The 18,016-nt window shown below is 45.6% G+C and overlaps 1 protein-coding gene across 2 annotated transcripts in view; it reads left to right on the top strand.

The window, feature by feature from the left end:
• Positions 1 to 18,016, top strand: part of LOC138304057 (uncharacterized) — a 191,855-nt gene that overhangs the window by 164,353 nt on the left and 9,486 nt on the right. The window contains exon 1 of one of the 2 annotated variants that reach the window (XM_069243759.1): positions 11,169 to 11,410. The exons of the other annotated variant lie outside the window; for it this stretch is intronic. Within the exon in view, the coding sequence (XP_069099860.1) occupies positions 11,392 to 11,410 (19 nt within the window). The 5' untranslated portion in view covers positions 11,169 to 11,391. Of the gene's footprint in view, positions 1 to 11,168; positions 11,411 to 18,016 lie in introns of those variants that run through there. 2 annotated transcript variants of the gene reach the window in all.

Genomic DNA, 18,016 nt, shown 5'->3' with positions numbered 1-18,016 from the left:
AATGCAAAAGCCTATTTCAATTAGGCTGATCTGCCCCCAAGGGGGCAGAGACCACTAGGCATCAGGGATTTTTTTTTTGACAGATGGGGAGCGACCCCTTAGGCAAGGGTCACTCCGATGGGGAGCAATTTTATTTTAGCCCATTTCTACCCCCCTTGTGGCAGATCGGCCTATTTTTATTAGGCCAATCTGCCCCCAAGGGGGGCAGAAACCACTAGACACCATGGATTTTTATTTTTTTGTGTCAATTTTGCGCAAGGTGAGCGACCCCTTAGGCAAGGGTCATTCCCCTGGGAGGCAAATTTATTTTAGGCCATTTCTGCCACCCTTGCGGGCAGATCGGCCTATTTTTATTAGTCCGATCTGCCCCCAAGGGGGCAGATGCTACTAGGCACCAGGTATTTTTTTTTGCGCCTATTTCACGCAAAGGGAGCGTCCCCTTAGGCAAGGGTCGCTCCCCTGTGGGGGGAAATTTACTAGGCCATTTCTGCCCCCCCATGGGGGGCAGATCGGCCTATTTCTATTAGGCCAATCTGCCCCCATTGGGGGCAGAAACCCTTTTGGCAACAGGGGGTGGTGTGTGTTTTTTTTGGGGGGGGGCAGCCCCCTTGGGCAAGGGTCCCTCCCCGTGGGGGCACATTACTGTTCGTCATATCTGCCCCCTTGGGGAAGATCGGCCTATTTTTGTAAGGCCCATCTGCCCCCAAGGGGGGCAGAAAGCCCACCAGAGACCACTAAAGATTTTTTTTTTTCAAAAAAAGAGGGTGGGGTATGGCCATACCCCCACCCCAAATAAATGGGGCCAAAGTTGTTCTGCCCACCAGTGGGCGGATGGGGCAATTACCCCTGATCCACTCCATGTGGGGGCAGAAAGCCTACTCAATGCAAGGGAATAGAAGAAAAAAAATAGTGGGATGGTGGCTACCAGAATGGGCATGGTTATGCCCCTACCCCAACTGATGGGGCTAAGAGTCTTTCACCTCTCCCCCCCACACACTAAAACATCTTATCCCATGGCAAGCAAGAGGGCATTTGATTATTTTGGGTTTTGGTTTTCATTTGGGCCATGAGAGCTTGTCTAATTCTCAAAATTGTCCCACTTGAAATGGTGAGGGCTGCACTTTTTAGAATTTGGGAGGCTGCCATGTATAAAACTGAAAACTAAACATCTGGGTGAGTCCAGGGTGGTGTGCTTCACATGCACCTGCACCATTTTCTTACCCACAATGCCCTGAAATCCTGCAACTTTACATTTTTCCCACATTTTTGTAATGTAACCTTCCGGAATCTTCAGGAATCCACAAAATTCCCACCACCCAGCATTGTCGTATCTATTCCGATAAAAATTCTGCCCCACTTAGCCTAAAAATGTTTTCTTTCAAACTGCCCTTTTGGACCCACTTCGGTTCTCCCTCAATTTTGACATGTTTTTGGCTCTTCACTGTCACAGGCACTTGGCCTACACCTACACAAGTGAGGTATCATTTTTACCGAGAGACAGAGGGGAACGTTGGGTGGTAGGAAATTTGTCCCGGTGCAGTGATCCCACAAAGAAATGTGGGAAAAATGTGATTTTTTTAGCTAACAATTTGAGGTTTGCTGAGGATTCTGAGTAAGAAAACACTGGGGGATCCACACAAGTCACATCTCCCTGGACTCCCTTGGGTGTCTAGTTATCAGAAATGTTTGGTTTGGTAGGTTTCCCTATATGGCTGCGGAGCCCAGGACCAAAAACGCAGATGGCCCCCCGCAAAAACAGATAGTTTTGTATTTGATAATTTTAGTGTGTCCACACAGTGTTTTGGGGCATTTTTTTTCGCGGGCACTAGGCCTACCCACACAAGTGAGGTACCATTTGTATCAGGAGACATGGGGGAATGCTACGTGGAAGGAAGTATGTGGCTCCTCTTAGATTCCAGAACTTTCTATCACCGAAATGTGAGGAAAAAGTGTTTTTTGGCCAAATTTTGAGGGTTGGAAAGGATTCTGGGTAACAGAACCTGGTGAGAGTCCAACAAGTCACCCAGTCCTGGATTCCCCTAGGTGTCTAGTTTTAAAAAATGCACTGATTTGGTAGGTTTCACTAGGTGCCGGCTGATCTAGAGGCCAAATTCCACAGCTAAGCACGTTACAAAAAACACGTCAGATTTCAATGTAAAAATGTGACGTGTTCATGTTGCGTTTCCTGCCCCAGGGAGTATGCCTACCCTTGCAAGTGAGGTACCATTTTTATCAGGAGACTTTTGGGAAGACAGAATAGCAGAACAAGTGTTATTGCCCCTTGTCTTTCTCTACATTTTCCCCTTCCAAATGTAAGGCAGTGTGTGTAAAAAAATACATCTATTTGAGAAATGCCCTGTAATTCACATGCTAGTATAGGCACCCCGGAATTCAGAGATGTGCAAATACCCACTGCTTCTCAACATCTTATCTTGTGCCCATTTTGGAAATACAAAGATTTCCTTGATACCCATCTTTCACTGTTTATATTACACCAAAAATGAATTGCTGAATACCAGGTATACAATGAAAACCCATTGCAAGGTGCTGCTCCTTTATTGGCTCCGGGTACCTGGGGTTCTTGATGAACCTACAAGCCCAATATATCCCCACAACCAGAAGAGTCCAACAGATGTAACAGTATATTACTTTTGAAAATCTGACATCGCAGGAAAAGGTTACAGAGTAAAAGATGGAGAAAAATTGCTTTTTTCACCTCAATTTCAATATTTTTTTATTTCAGCTGTTATTTTCTGTAGAAAAACCTTGTAGGATCTACACAAATGCCCTCTTGGTGAATTTGGAATTTTGTCTACTTTTCAGACAGGTTTAAGCTTTCCGGGATCCAGCATTGGTTTTACACCCGTTTCTGTCACTAACTGGAAGGAGGCAAAAAGCACAAAAAATAGTAAAAATGGGATATGTCCCAGTAAAATGCCAAAATTGTGTTAAAAATGTGTTTTTCTGATTTAAGTCTGCCTGTTCCTGAAAGCTGGGAAGACGGTGATTTTAGCACTATAAACACTTTGTTGATGCAATTTTCAGGGAAAAAATCACAAGCCTTCTTCAGCTGCCTTTTTTCCCTTTTTTTTTTTTTAAACAAAATTTCTGCTGTATTTTGGCTAATTTCTTGGTCTCCTCTAGGGAAATCCTATAACCCCTATAGGTACCCCTAGAATCCCTAGGATGTTGGAAAAAAGGGATGCAAATTTGGCGGGGGTAGCTTGTGTGAACAAAAAGTTATGAGGGTCTAAGCGTTAACTGCCCCAAATAGCCAAAAAAAGGCCTGGCACCTGAGGGGGAAAAGGCCTGGCAGTGAAGGGGTTAAGATAAAAACCATGCTTTATTTAAACGCAGTCACAGACATGGTGGTCTGCTGTCCCCAGCAGCCTACCATCCCTGTGAGTGCAGCCATTCCCAGTGGGGTAGCAAATTGCGACCTACCTCATGAATATTAAAAAGGTAGGTCATTTGCAACCCCATTGGGAATCGCAAACAGTGTGAAGCACACTTGTACATATGATTTTGCGACTCTCAATTTGCGACTCTTAAATGAGTCGCAAATTGAGAGTTGCAAAACTCTGGGTAGAACATCTGGCTCTAAATTTTATAAATGTGTGTTAAAGTGCACTTTCTACTTTTGAATCACTAAATATGCAAAAACAAAAGTGTACAGAGTAGCACATTAATTAGTAAAAATTACTGCGCTACTTTAAAAAATACTCACTTCACCACAGTCTGCTATAAAAATATATATAAAATTGTAAACAAAATGTTAACTTATTATAACCTTTAAAAATGGTAATAGGTAGTGAACAAAAAACACTAATGCTTACCTTTGTGTGAGACCCTAACACAGAACGCAGCGAAACGCAGACAGCTGAATAATGCAAAATTGCCATTAAAAACTATACAGTAGGGCTGCGTATTACCTTTGGCAAGCAGAGCCATTAACCAATCACATAATCACTTTTTACTGTTATGTACCGTGGTATGCCGTGACCTTACCACGGTATGCTGTGGCACAATATATCACTGTGTTTTATACAACTTATGATTTTAACATTACTTACACGAGTTACGTATTTTGCCAAAAGTAATATTTACACATAATAATATATATTTCAGCCTCATAACATAGACATACTTTAACACACTTCAACAGTAGTACATCGTATTGTATTTACACACTCCACTGTCTGCTACTCTATAATATTTCACTTTTTGCCACTCTACTCTAGGCTATTTACTGTACACCACTTCACTTTACGACACTCCAGTATACACCACTACACTGTGCGCTGATCCATTGTATGTCACTCCACTGTACTCTATTTGACTCGACTGTACTCCACTCCACTCTAATCTACCTATTATACTGTTCACCACTCTATTTTATTACACTTTAGTGTATGCCACTTTAATCTACGCCCATGTACTGTACTGCTGGCAACTGTATGCTACACCAGTACGCAACTCCACTGTACAAACAAAATGTCTTAACTTCGAAATGCATTATAATTCCTTTTGTAGGAAATTTTCTTCCGATTAAATTGCACTTTTTACATAAATCAAAGGACCGTAAACGGATAAATCTCTGAAAGTTTTCATTTTTTATTGCAAAACATTCCCTGTGTTCTGTGCTTTCGTTGCGGTGACTGTAGTTTATTGAAATGTAACTGCAGTTCACCTACATACACTTGGGCAAAGAGGAACAGGTGGGGGACCGTATTTATACCTCCAACCAAATAGCCAAATACTTCACACTGATTCCCATCTATGATCCTCTGCTTGGAGGAGCGTACTTAATGTTTACAGTAAATAAAGCAGACTGAAACCTTCCTTAGATAGAGAATATAACAATTCTGAGGCCGTATTTATTCACAACCACATAAACACGACATAAAAACATCATCTTATTTACTCTATTTTCTTTCATCCTTAAATTTCAATATTTATTTACGATATGCATCTCAAGTCATAGTTTAGGTTCTTTAAAAGGAGTCATGGTTGTTCACCCACCAGGCACCTGTGGCATCGACTGTAGACAGGGGGCCGTGTTCCCCCCAAAACCAATTATGCTTCACAAGGCAAGACTCCCCTGACCCCTCAAGATAGAGGGGGTGGTGGCCAGCATGAAAACTGTCCCCCAATCCAACCATGCCAGAGCCAACCCTAAGCAAGGGATCCCCCCTGGCACCCGAAGGGGATGGTCCTGGGCAACTGGGCCATACCTTGATCCCCTGGCGCAGTCTCCATCCCCCCAAATTCGAAAATTCCAGGGCCATGTAATGGAGTACCGTGGGGGGAGCTATGGACATTTGCGGTAGCGGTCGTCCCGAGCCCCTTTCCTACACCCACAGCACCGCCACCCTGGTTTAAGCCAAAAGCTTCTTATACCGTCTTGAGTTCGCCTTCACTAGTATTCTTGATGCCAAGGTTATCCACCTGCTTTGTGCCCAAACATAACTCCTTCCCTCCCACAGGCCTGGTTGGTTTCCCGACCAACCAGGCCTCCCCCCGAAGACAAGATGCTTAGTTCTGAGAGAGACACTGTATTGAAAATGCTACCAGGTTCTCAACAAACGCAGTATGTCCACCATCCGACAGGTGTATTCCATCTTCATGAAACATTCCCTCTCCTTGAAGGCACTCGTGCACAACAGTCCTTAGCATTGATGTGTTCAGAAGCCTGACCTCCAAATCTGCCTAGGAATGATATGGGGCCATGCTATGATAGCCCCTGGACACCATTTTGCTTACCAGGAGATCTCCACCATCAAGTCCTCAAAAACCGTTCTCCTCCCGATTGTTGGCAGATCATTGCCTCCCACGTGAAGGATGATGAGTGCCGGCGTTGGCAGCCACTGTCGCAGAACCTCCTCGACGAGCTGAGGAAGACCATCAAGACGCAGACCCCTTCTTGCTATCCAAAGAAACTGGAGACCTGTGTCCTGCGCCAGACTGTGGTACTGGTTGAAGAATGGCCACGCCCGAAGCGCAAAGGAATGTCCAGTAACCCTCCAAACACTGGCGGGAGCCATGTGCCCAATGGTAAATTGAGAGGTCCTGAGAACAGAAAGGAAAAAACATTACAGATGTGATCATTGGCGTGTGTCAAAAAAGTGTTCCTAGATCATATGGAGGCATACATAGCGCTTATAGCAATCTGACTTCCACCTCCCAATTTCTTTGACCGTCTCGGTATTGAGCTCTGCCCCCACTGCTGATGTTGCCGCCCCTATCCTAAATGAATGGGAACTAAATTTGCCATGCATGCCAATTACCAGCAAGGTCTTTCGCAATACTTGGGAAAACTGATACCTAGTGAGTGGGACACCAGATGCATGAACCAATAAAGAGGTTGAAGAAACCTGGGGACGAACTGCACATACTGGGCAACCACTGAAGTCGCCAGCGCTCCCCAGTACTAACTGTTCGCCCCTCCCAGACTGGTCTGTCTTGGACCGTAGTATAGTAATTACCAAATCCCCCCCTTTCCAGAAAACATGAGTTGCCAAGATTCTGCGTGAATGTCCTGCTTAGACCTGGCCACAAGTTCTGAGACTTGAAAAGCTCCGTAAAAGGCAAGCGCGAAGGCTGCTGAGAATGGAATTGCCTCAAAATCTGAGTCACAGATCCCAGTCAGGGCCCCCAAGATCTTTTCCAGCTTGTCCACGTCAATGGAGCGCCGCTGGTACAGGATCGACCCTTCCAACCTTTCCCATGCCTTGAGTGCCTGTCTGATAAGAAAAGATCGAGAATGATCAGCCCCACCCACTAGTTTGGTAAAAAAGGCTACAGCTGAGACGTGACACCTGGCACTCGCAGCAGATTTACCCTGACCTCGCAAAAGCTCAAGAAAACCCAACCAACCACTCAAGGAACCAGGCTGCACTAAGGGGTCAGCAGATGTGTGATTTATGTAACTATTAAAAACATTCTCATATGCCCTTCTTGTTTTTGGTGCGAGGCTGGCTGCCACTTGATCCGCCAAGGGTGAGTTCCAAGATTCCACAGCTGTCCCGAGAAATATGTGGGCTCCAACTCGGCCCCTGGGTGGAACTGCCGAAAATCCTGAAACTTGAAATGAGACAATGCATCAGCTGCGTTATTAAAAATACCTGGTACATGTTTTGCCTGAAAAGTCTTAACACCCTTCTGCACTTAGCATGTTGAAAATGAATACTTTGGGCCACCGCCATGTTGTCAGACCAAAAAAAACACAGATTGATTGTGAAGCTGGTCTTCCCATATGTGTAGTGCCACCACTATAGGAAATAACTCAACGAAGGTGGTGTTCTTAACCAACCCGGATGTCTGCCAAGCCTGAGGCCAGGCCTGTGCGCACCACCTGGTACCCAAAATGGCCCTGAAACCACCACTACCCGCCGAGTCAGGAAACAAACCAATTTCCCAATTGCATCGCCGAGGGGCTGGCCACACCACTGCCCCGTTGAAATCCTGGAGGAAAGCCAAACAAATCCTTAAGTCATGTCTTACTTCAGCAGACAACCGAGTCCTATGGTGCTTCTCCTTTAAGCCAGACATGGACTGAGCAATAGAGCGTGAGAAAGGGCGCCCCATTGGAATGATCCGAAGGGCAAAATTAAGTTGACCCACCAACACCTGTTGGTGACGCAGGGTGACTTTTGTGGACGCCAACCAGGCTTCTAAGGATGCTCTGAAAGCCATGACTTTATCCTAGGGCAATCTGCACTACCCGCTCACCGAATCTATTTTGATTCCCAGAAATACCAAGGATGTGGCTGGACCTGTCATTTTTTCCTGAGCTAAAGGGATGCCAAATTCATCCATCAGGAACTTGAATGCAGTCAAAGACTTAGCACACCTATCTTATCCACACGGTCCTTGGAACAAGAAGTCATCTAGATAATGAATGACATTAGGTGACCCTGAAACTTGTGTAAAGACCCATTCCAGAAATGTGCTAAATTGCTTGAAATATGCGCAGGAAACTGAACAACCCATGGGCATGCATTTGTCATAATAAAACTCCCCTCTGAATTGGAAGCCCAGCAGATGATAATCATCAGGGTGAACAGGCAAAAGTCTGAAGGCTGATTCTATATCTGCTTTTGCCATGAGAGACCCTTGACCCAGTTCCCTCAGCAAAGTCAGAGTGCCATCAAGAGATGCATACTTGACTGAGCGGAGCGTTGGATTGATTGCGTCATTCACAGAAGCTCCGTGTGGAGCTGCAAGATTGTGTATCAACCGAAATTCAGTGGGGTCCTTTTTGGGAACCAACCCCAGGGGGGAGCAAACAAAATCATCAAGTGGGCGGCTGTCAATGGCCCAGCAATCCTATTCAAACCCAATTCCTTCCATATCTTGCATTCAGCTACCTCCTTTGCAATGTCTAAAGACTGATGATTTTTACAAAAATTTGGGCCTTGCACCCCTGCAGCTGGGATCCTAAAACCATTGTGGAAACCTTCATACAATATTTTTGAAATGTTGTGCCGAGAATACAAATTAAGTCAAGGGTTCATAGCCAAGACAGACACAGGTGAAGGGGCCCCTGGGACCAAGAAAACATTATCCTCATTTCTGCCCACCCTTTTTTTTGGACTTCTTGAAACATTTGAACTCAGGATGCCCTGCCGTACTGCAAAAGGAGCAATTGTGCTTGAATTTGCAGGAACCATGCGGCCTAGAACATGCTCTCTTGTTGAAAGCCCAACACGCCCCTTCGCGATCCCCGTTGGCTGTGGGCCCCCTAAAAAGAGACTGGACATTGGCTTCCGGTTTCTTCAGAATCATACAGTGCAACCATGCATTAACATCAGTTTGATCCCAGCACATAGCAGGATTTGACACATTTTTCAACCTGAATGCTTTGTCATAATCCTTCCAACTGGTTCCTCCAAACTCCTCATGCGCGCCCACTATTTTATTTAAATATCCAGTTTGAGGACCTAGTTCAAGGAAATTCTCTAGCAAAATGGACTGATAAATGGTAAACCCTTTTATCCAATTTATAATAGTCTCATCTACCTTAGGTTTCTTCCATTTGTGGGAGCAATCCTTAATGTCCTTATTTTCCTCATCAGATGGCTTCACTACTGTTAGCTCAAAAATATCGACAAATGTGCCCTTTTGAATTTTTGTCCTTATCTCACTAGATACGTGAGGTCCGAGCTGATCCCTAGGAGAAAGCACCTGATCATGTGTCCCACCTGGTTGGGTAGCGCCCTCACCTTTTTTCTCTGGTGGTGGTGGTATTGTACTTGCAGTGGCGCCCTCAACCGCCGGTGGGGTGATGGAGGATGTCGTAGGTGGGGTGGGCTAGTCCGATGTGGTGGCTGTGGCCCTAGGGGGCTCGTGTGTTCCTGTGGTAGCCCCTTGCAGATTTGCACTAATACCCATTGCTAAACCCTTTAACGTGGCCAATGCTGACCCCTCACTTGCCAAATCCATCTGTGGGGCATTGCCTAACTTCGCCAGCCAGGGCAGCAGTTTTGCCAATCTGCTAACCAGGTCCCCTCCAGGCTCCCGCTCGCTGACAGAATTGGCTCCCTCCAAAATTGTGCCTGACACTGCTCCCAGGATGGCAACCTCTGGTTGTGTGTCTGCCTCTCCCGTGTTGGGGACCCGTGTCCCCTCAGCGACTGTCCTCTTGGGGGCTGACTCCCCCCTCCTCCCAGTTTGGGTGCAACCTTCTTAGCCCTGTTAGGAACCGGGGGGAATGCTGATTTTGGAGGGACCCCAGCCTGGCTTGGGCGCCCACCCTGATCTGGTGCAGAGTCCACCTCTACTACCGGAGTCTCGCCACCCAGCTTATTGCCATCAGCCTCCTTTTGTGCCAGTGACATCAGAGCTGATTGCATGAGAGCTAGCACCTGGTCCATAGCATCTAGGCGCCCCATAACTGCCTCCACATCAAGTTTACATTTTACCTGTTTTGGTGGCATGCCTAATAAATTACCCTAACACGCACGGCTGCCACAACAAACAAATCAGAACAATAATTATGCAAAAGGAGAGTAAATAGCTAGAAATCCTTCCAAAAAAGCAAAGTCAAAAAAGGTTCGCAAACAAACACAACAATAATACAGTAATTAAAATTACAACTATAAATACTTTCAAGCAGGCAATATCAAACAAGCATTTTCAATGTAACGGGTCTCGCATTTGCTCGAGTTAGAGCTATTAGCAGTGTAAAGAAAAAAAAACGCAGTGCGATCGCGCTATGTAAAATGCAGCGCAATGGCGCTGCTTGGAAAATAAACAGATAAAGTAGTCTGGACTCAAGGCTCAAAACATCGAGCCTCGTATGTTTCTAGTAGTTTACCGGTGCTGTGTAGGTGGGCTAAACACCGGAAAAGGCATAACGTATGCATGCCTTTCACAAATGAAAGCAAGCCGATTTTAAAAGGCAAGCCAATGTAAGTGACTGATGTGGCATGGGCGTGGTTTCAAGCCCAAAGAGAGATTACTGAATGGACTGAGCGCTTTGCATTCGCCCATAAAAAGGGGGGGGGGGGGTTGCCAAAAACACAACAACAAGTTATGGAATTACTAATGAAACAATACTGCCATCTACTGGCCTAAAAATATACAAAGAAAATTTGCACAATGTAAAAACTGCATGTAGGACAAAATTATTTCAATTGCTTCTTGTCCCTGCAGCACCTGAGGAAAGCACCACCTTTCAAAAACACCAGCAGAGAACAAAACCCCTGCCCACCCCAGAATACCACCACGACCCCCTACCACTCCTTATCCAGTCTGTGATGCCTCTCCTGGTCCCAGGGCCCCAACAGCATGGTAAAGCAGGAAGAGCCGGTCGCAAAAAGGTCAAGGCAGACCTTTAAATCACCCAGCTGGCGTTTCCCATCCAGCTGTCCTTGCCCCAGGCCAGAGAGAGGTGAAGACAAGGCCGAGGGCAGAGGTGAAGGCGAGGCAAAAATAATTCCTCCAGTCCTCTGGAGGTGTGCACCCATCGTCATGGGTAGCCGGGGTCAAGTAAACAACCTGACCCTCGAGGGACTAGAGTCCCCTTTTATGCCAGTTCTGGCTGCCCCTGCTGGTCGCCTGGGAGCCCCCCACCACACCCCCTTCAACCAATCGGCTCACCCCTTGGGGTGAGCGTGATTTTCAAATTTTTGCGCGACGGCCACCATTGGGTCGCCGCACGGAACCTGTCCAATCCGGCCTGCACCTGTCCTGGGGGCGCGCTATGCGTTGGTGCGCGCCCCATGCCCAGATGCGACTCGGCTGGAGCAGGGCGTGTTAAGGTCTAGGCCCTTTCTCATGCACAGCTGCCTGGGCTTCGCCCATTCACACCTGTTCCTGAGCCTCATGCATGAGTAAAGAGACCCTGGCTGCACATATCTGCAGGAGGGGTGATGGGCGCCACAGAGGATGGGGCAACTACTGAAAGGTTTGCATGTTTGCAGCATTGGGGAGAGGGAGCTATGATTCATAGGCCTGTGAGAAGGTGGATTTAAGCATACTAACATGCTCCATTGGAACTCCATTCTAAAAATCAACAATAATCAAATTTTTAGAGAAATAATCCCAAGCACATAAATGGACCAATGCAAAATTGGTATTCAGTTGTGAAAGCAGTGCATTCTGGGAGTTGTAGTGTTAATTCACTTTAATTAAACCAATAAGACTAAACACATCACAAAAATGATCTGGAGAACAAAGGCCCAGGATTGTGAGAGTCGTGTCACGGTAACATGGATTCACCTCGTAACCGTTTGGCCTGGAATTATAACATGGAGCCATATTTCAAAAGTTCTGTTTATGATTTAGCATCAAAAAAGTGCAGATATGGTGGTGCCATTTTTCTTGTAAGTCTATCATATAACTGACGCCAGTCCTTACCCACCAATAAGTAGTAATCCACTTATTATTTCCTGAGCTCCAGTCCTGTCGCAGTGTATTTTGCACCTTTTTAGTAGTGCAAGAACGAGACCACAAATACAAAAGACGTTGCAGCTGACTACTGGTCTAAAGCGACCTGTGATACCTTCAGCCAGCTCTGGTCTTTTAGCCACTAGTACTTTCCATATCTGAATTTCCGAGTCCATACTTACTACGGTAAAAATGAAGCCACATGTCCCACAAAGCAATTCGATATGGGCTAAAAAATTAAGGTCTGGCTAAACTTGTTACATAAGAAAATGAGTCACTTGATAGCTTTGAGCGCTGGAGAAGGAACTAAAAACACCGTGAACGCTTTGAAGTTTCCTATGCATCACTGGATGTGGATTCTGTGCGAAAACGTATCTCTGACATTGCTTATTAATGGGGCAGATCATTAAAATTGAGCTTTTCAGAAAGAAACTCATACTAAGACAGGATCTTCACGCAGTCGTCTTTTCTGAGAACATTTATTTGGAAATGCTATCGGGCCCTGCACCTTTGGGGAGTGTCCCTTCATGCTAATTAATCTAATTAAGCAAAACGACTTCACCTGAAGCGGTTATTTTTGCTACAAAAGTCACTGTTTCCGGTATTGGAATTTTGCTTCTCTGCTCTCACTTGTTTGTTGACAGGTATGTTGTTGACTGGCCAGCCGACCTATTTACCTTCAGCTCTCTCTTCCGCTCTCCCTCGCCATTTTCTTTTCTATGCAGTGCTTTGCTACAATAGTGTTTTAAATTGTGTGTTTTAAATTGTCTGATTTAGTGTTTAGCTGCACCTATAGAGTGACTTTAGGTGGGCTTGTTAATGTGATAAGTGTGTCGAGGGTCTTTCTTAGTTTCCCTATCATTATCCTTGAAATAACCTTTTACTGTTCGCTGGGTATTTATTAATGACATTATATTTTGAGTTTCTGATAAACATGTAGTTTTTGTTTCTGAACTTGTGCTGTCTGCCCCCTGAGCTGCAGCGCGAGGGCAGCCTTCAAGGGCCCTCCAATCACACCAAGACCTAGGCACATATAAGAGTTTCAGGGCCCCTTTCCACATTCTGCAGGCGGAGGGTATTCCTCGTGATAAGCTATTGTATGTGTTTTAATTTTAAGTAAAAGCAGAAGAAACTAGTGTTTTAGGTATAATTGTCCCGTTTTCTAGGTTCCTGCATGGGTAGCTTATTCGGCCCAGCTTTTTGCTTAGCATTCTGGGACTTGCAGTTCTTTTTGTCATGGGAGGTCGAGGTCTCGACGCCCCAGAGAACAAAACACAAAAAATTCTATCGTGGATGTGCTAGTGACGAATGGAAATATGACACTTAAGAGCGCTGGTCACATCTAGACTTGCTCACGCACATATTATCCCTACACACACACAAATTCCAATCATCAGGGGCGTGGGGGGGGGGGGGGGGGACGATGGGGGAGTTACACCTACCCTAATAAATGGATTCTCTAAAGTAGTTGAGAGCCTTTACTTTCAGTCGGGTATGGTGAGGTGGCTGTCGGATTTCGCTTTGGAGATTTCCATGCGCGCGCGCACACAGACCAGTCACTCCACTGTTTTGACTTTGAAAAGTGTTGGTTATTTTACAACATTATCTTTAAAATAACACTATTCCGTACTCCTCTGTTCTCCCTGCCTTGTAAATCTTCCCCTCACATGCCCAGTTTATAATATTTATTTTACCATGATATGCCAGCATAATTGTTGAGGAAACTTGAAACTCGCCGCCATCCCACCCCCAAATCTTACTGACCAATCTACGCACCTGCGGACCTCGCCCCTTCCTAAAAGCGTCATATGGTTGGGTTTGAAAGATTTTGTAAGGGCTTGAGCAAGGTAATTGCATTTATATAGCGTTTACTACCCCCTAACGAGGCGTTGAAGCGCTTGTCGGCGAGTAGTACGCTACTCAGGGAACCAAAGGTGGATTAGTAGGTAGGTAAGTATAATTTGCTTCTAGCATACTCTTGCTAAGGTGAATAATTTTCGTCTGTGGAGGAGGAATTGGTCACGCTGCCCTATCACGAGCAGTAAAAGGTCCATTAAAAATGGTTTAAAAACAAGCTGTCCCTCACTGTCCACAGAGTAGTGCAAGCAGTATTTCCTCTAGCTTCTCTTTAGTAGAGAAGTTAACTCTTCCCTGGAGTAAGATTTCTCTGCATGGAAAGGCTGAGTGACTGGTTCTTGGGTGCTGCAGGTAACTTGGGCTTCATTTTTAAGTAGCTAGCATGCCATTATATACATTCTTTATTTCAATCTTAAACTGGGCACCTGAAATGGGTTTTAAAGCTTTGTCCCAAAAGCGCCCCTGGCGCCACAGCCAAGACCCTAGGGAAAATGCAAAAGAAAAACACCCATTAGCAAAGTCAGTGGTCCTGGTGTTGGTCACAAGCCTTTTGGCTTTGGCAATATTGGCAGAACTGGGGAAATTCTCTAAGGAACCCTCGGGGTACATGGAACCATGCAACTAGCACTGGAATTGGTGTAGTTGCATGATTCCAACATATTTGATACCACATGTGCCTAGCTTCGGAGAAGCCATTTTATAGTTCAACTAGTGTTGACCAATGTCCACTACATGCCTTAAGATGGCTTGCCTGCACTTATGAAGCCTAAGAAATGGAGTCTGGGGTTTGTAGGGGTGCCGTGATCATGCAGGGGTACTCTGACACTTGGGATAGGCATCCTGCCCTTGGGCTAAGGGGCCTACCAGAGGGGTGACTTAATGTCTCAATGCAGTGACCATGATATAAGGCAAACCTTGGATCTGAGGAGAATGGTGCATGCACCATTTCATGCAGGCTGCAATGGCAAGCCTGCATGCAGTTTGCATGGGTTCCCATGGGTGGCACAATACATGTTGCAGCCCATGGGTGTCCCCTGGTATACCAATGCCCTGGAAACCTAAGTACCATCTACTAGGGACTTACATGGGTGAGCCAGTATGCCAACTGAGGGGTGTAAAGGTTTACCAGCAACACATTTTAGGGGAGAACACTAGGGTCCTGGTCAGCAGGATCAGTGCACTACAGTCAAAACCTACTGACACAGGTAAAGTAGGGGGTACTACAACCAGAACCCAGTTTACTACAATCTCCGATTGGGAAGACCTGGGACCCTCAAGTTTGAGACCTCTGAAATTCCAATTTAATCAATTTTAAATTGTAATTCTGAAAATGCCACTTCTAGAAAGTTGGAATTGTCTTTAACCACCTGGTACCTTCTGCCTCATTAATGCACGTCTGGGTGGGTGACAACTGGGCTCTTGGGCATTCCCTCCAGATAGCCACACACAAGGTGCTTTGGTGTGACTGATGGGCCGTCCAGGGCAGGATGGGAAGAAGCTGCCACCCTTACCTGAATAGGCTGTTCTGATGCCACACAAAGGGCTCCATAACCTTCTGTAGTAAGTATGGAGCCAGGGCAGAGCATCTGTCCACTTCAAAGGCCTCTTTGAAGACTCCTCCCACCTCAAAAGCACCAAGAAAGCATAAGAACTGGACTTCAGACACCATCAACTCAGTTCACTTCTGGACCGGTGGATACTATGCCAGGAAGAGGGGCTGCTGAAAGGACGGTCAAATTTCTTTCTCCTTATTGACTTTCGAATTCTCCTTGACCATTTTTTGCGGTTTCACCCTCTCTTGTTGGCTCTTCCTATGACTAACAAGATGTACATCATTCTCTTTCAGTAAAATTTGTCTTCCTAATTTCTTCAACACAAGCTGAACTATGTTCATGCATTTTAGCAATAACAATCACTTCACTAAGAGAAGGATTATCCTTGTTCCAAAAGGATTCTTTTGCTTTCTCCATGCTACAGCCCAACATGAATTGGTCTCTTAACCTTTCCTCTTTATTACTCCCCAAACTACATGATGAGGCTAATTTCCTGAGAACTGTGATGTAATCCTCTACAGATTCACCTGGGTGTTGAACTCTTTTCCCGAAGTGATACCTTTCTAAATCTGTGGAAACTTTAGGTAAATGTAAATCTAGTTTCTTGATACAAATCTCAAAATCATTGAGCTCACTCGCATCATCAACCAAGTTCAGGAAGATTTTCAAAAACCTCCTGCCCTTCCGCCCCTAGGCAGTGTAACAAGTGACCTCTTGCGCCCGGCACTCAACGAAGTGCCACAAACTCTTGCATAATGTGCAAATACACCTTTCCATTTCTTCCACGGAATCTGTGGTTCACCAGGAGAAGATAAGAAAAATGGGGGACAAGTTACATTCTGCATGGCGAATGATAATATTAAATAAGGTATCAATATTTCCTTTAAAAATTGTGCCACTCTATCATGCAAAATAGTATTAATTGTTGAATTTGTATCCAGTGTTTTACTGTCTTGCAGTAATGCAGTATACAGGAATTTAAAACTAAAGATTTGGAGAAGATTTAAATTTCAAACTAAAATTTCATCCATAAAAACACAATCTCTAGTACAGAACTGTTTACAAATTACAGTCCCAGCTCTAGGAAGCATTTTTCTACAGAACAGTTTACAAATTAGTCCCAGCTCTAGGAAGCATTTTTTTTACAAATTACAGTCCCAGCTCTAGGAAGCATTTTTCTAGTACTCCATCTCTTCCTTTGTGCTTTAGCGCCACCTACTGGCACCCGGAACAACTTCTTGGAGAGTCCAAGAAGGATACGTCGTCCGAGACTGTGGAGAAGCATAGCAGCTGATAAGCCAATTTGCCACCTCACGTGTTGGCTAAATCGGCTCTCCGCAGCTTCACTGCACAGGAGCGCAGTCTCTCTCTCACACAACTAGTGCAGCCCTTCACTTACAGCTGAACCGAACTTACAGCTGAATCGCTGCACTGCGAAGGAAACGGTCAAATTGGCCAAGATGGCGATCATATCATGAAACGCCTCCAGAGCAGCGCAGAACCCCAAGAGCACAACTATACTGCTGGTTGCGGCTGGAGCGACTTGTTGCCACAACGCGGGAAGAGACAAGATCTGAAAATTGATACCGCCACACACTGTTGCTCACACCAAGACTCCGCTACACCACGGAGGCTGGTAGCAGAGGACTCAAGTTGAATGGGTTATGTTACGTTGATTGAAATTGCGCTGGATCAGCTCCGGATTGGAATTTAAGTCTCCGCCACATTAACAAGCTGAACCTTTGCGGCACTCGTACCAAAGCTGCCAGAGTTTATCAAAATCAGGTGAGCTTTTACACAGCTTCGCAAATCCAATAGTGTTGGGGTGTTGACACCACTTCGCTTCGCTCGTGATGTAAATGTCGATGGGTTCCTCTACCTAGTCGCCAATGAAATGAGGAGTGACAGCATTTACAATGAGATCTGTTGTGATTTATTTAAGTTAAGAGTCATATAAAACACCCCAGCCAACACAAGCCTTCTCCCTGCTTCTTTCCTCCAACTGTCAGATCCCCTGGTTACTGTCACCAGGTTCTTAGTAACAGTTGCCAGGTTCTGTAACTAGGTTCCAGTGAAGGTACTACATACAGGTTCTACATACAGAATGCCACTAACTGGACTTCAGACACCATCAACTCAGTTCACTTCTGGACCGGTGGATACTATGCCAGGAAGAGGGACTGCTGTGCTGCTGAAAGGACGGTCAATCTACTGGACTCGTGCTGTACTGACCTGCTACCTTACTTCACTTGTAGTGAGGACTGGACCTCAATCTTTCCAACCCAGAACCAAAGTGACTCCAAGGGCTTGCTGGCTTGCCTCCAGGTCATCTGAAGTCTTGGGGGCACAACTTCCAACTTGTCACCTATAGCACTTGGACTCTGGCACCACTTGGCAGGGAAAGATTCACAGTAGGCAATCCATCCTGGGCCCTTTGAATTGGGTACAAGGTGCTGCTCCAAATAGAACAGATGCATAGCCTCTGTGTGGCTTGAAACAAACGTGTGGACTCTACTGTGGGGATCAAGTCCAAAGACTCACCACTGTTGCAAGGCCAGAACCAGCACATCATTTTTCAGAACTGCCACACCTTAGAGCCACCAAATCACCGCTGCTGTGTGGGGAAAATTGTAACTTCTCTGCTGTGGAATCGACACAGGTGCATTGCCTTATGCTCCCTGCATCTCCATCAACACAACTAGGATTAAGGTACT

Source organism: Pleurodeles waltl, chromosome 7 (assembly GCF_031143425.1).
Source record: "Pleurodeles waltl isolate 20211129_DDA chromosome 7, aPleWal1.hap1.20221129, whole genome shotgun sequence".
NCBI classification, from domain to species: domain Eukaryota; kingdom Metazoa; phylum Chordata; class Amphibia; order Caudata; family Salamandridae; genus Pleurodeles; species Pleurodeles waltl.
This window is presented reverse-complemented; position numbering and strand designations above follow the sequence as displayed.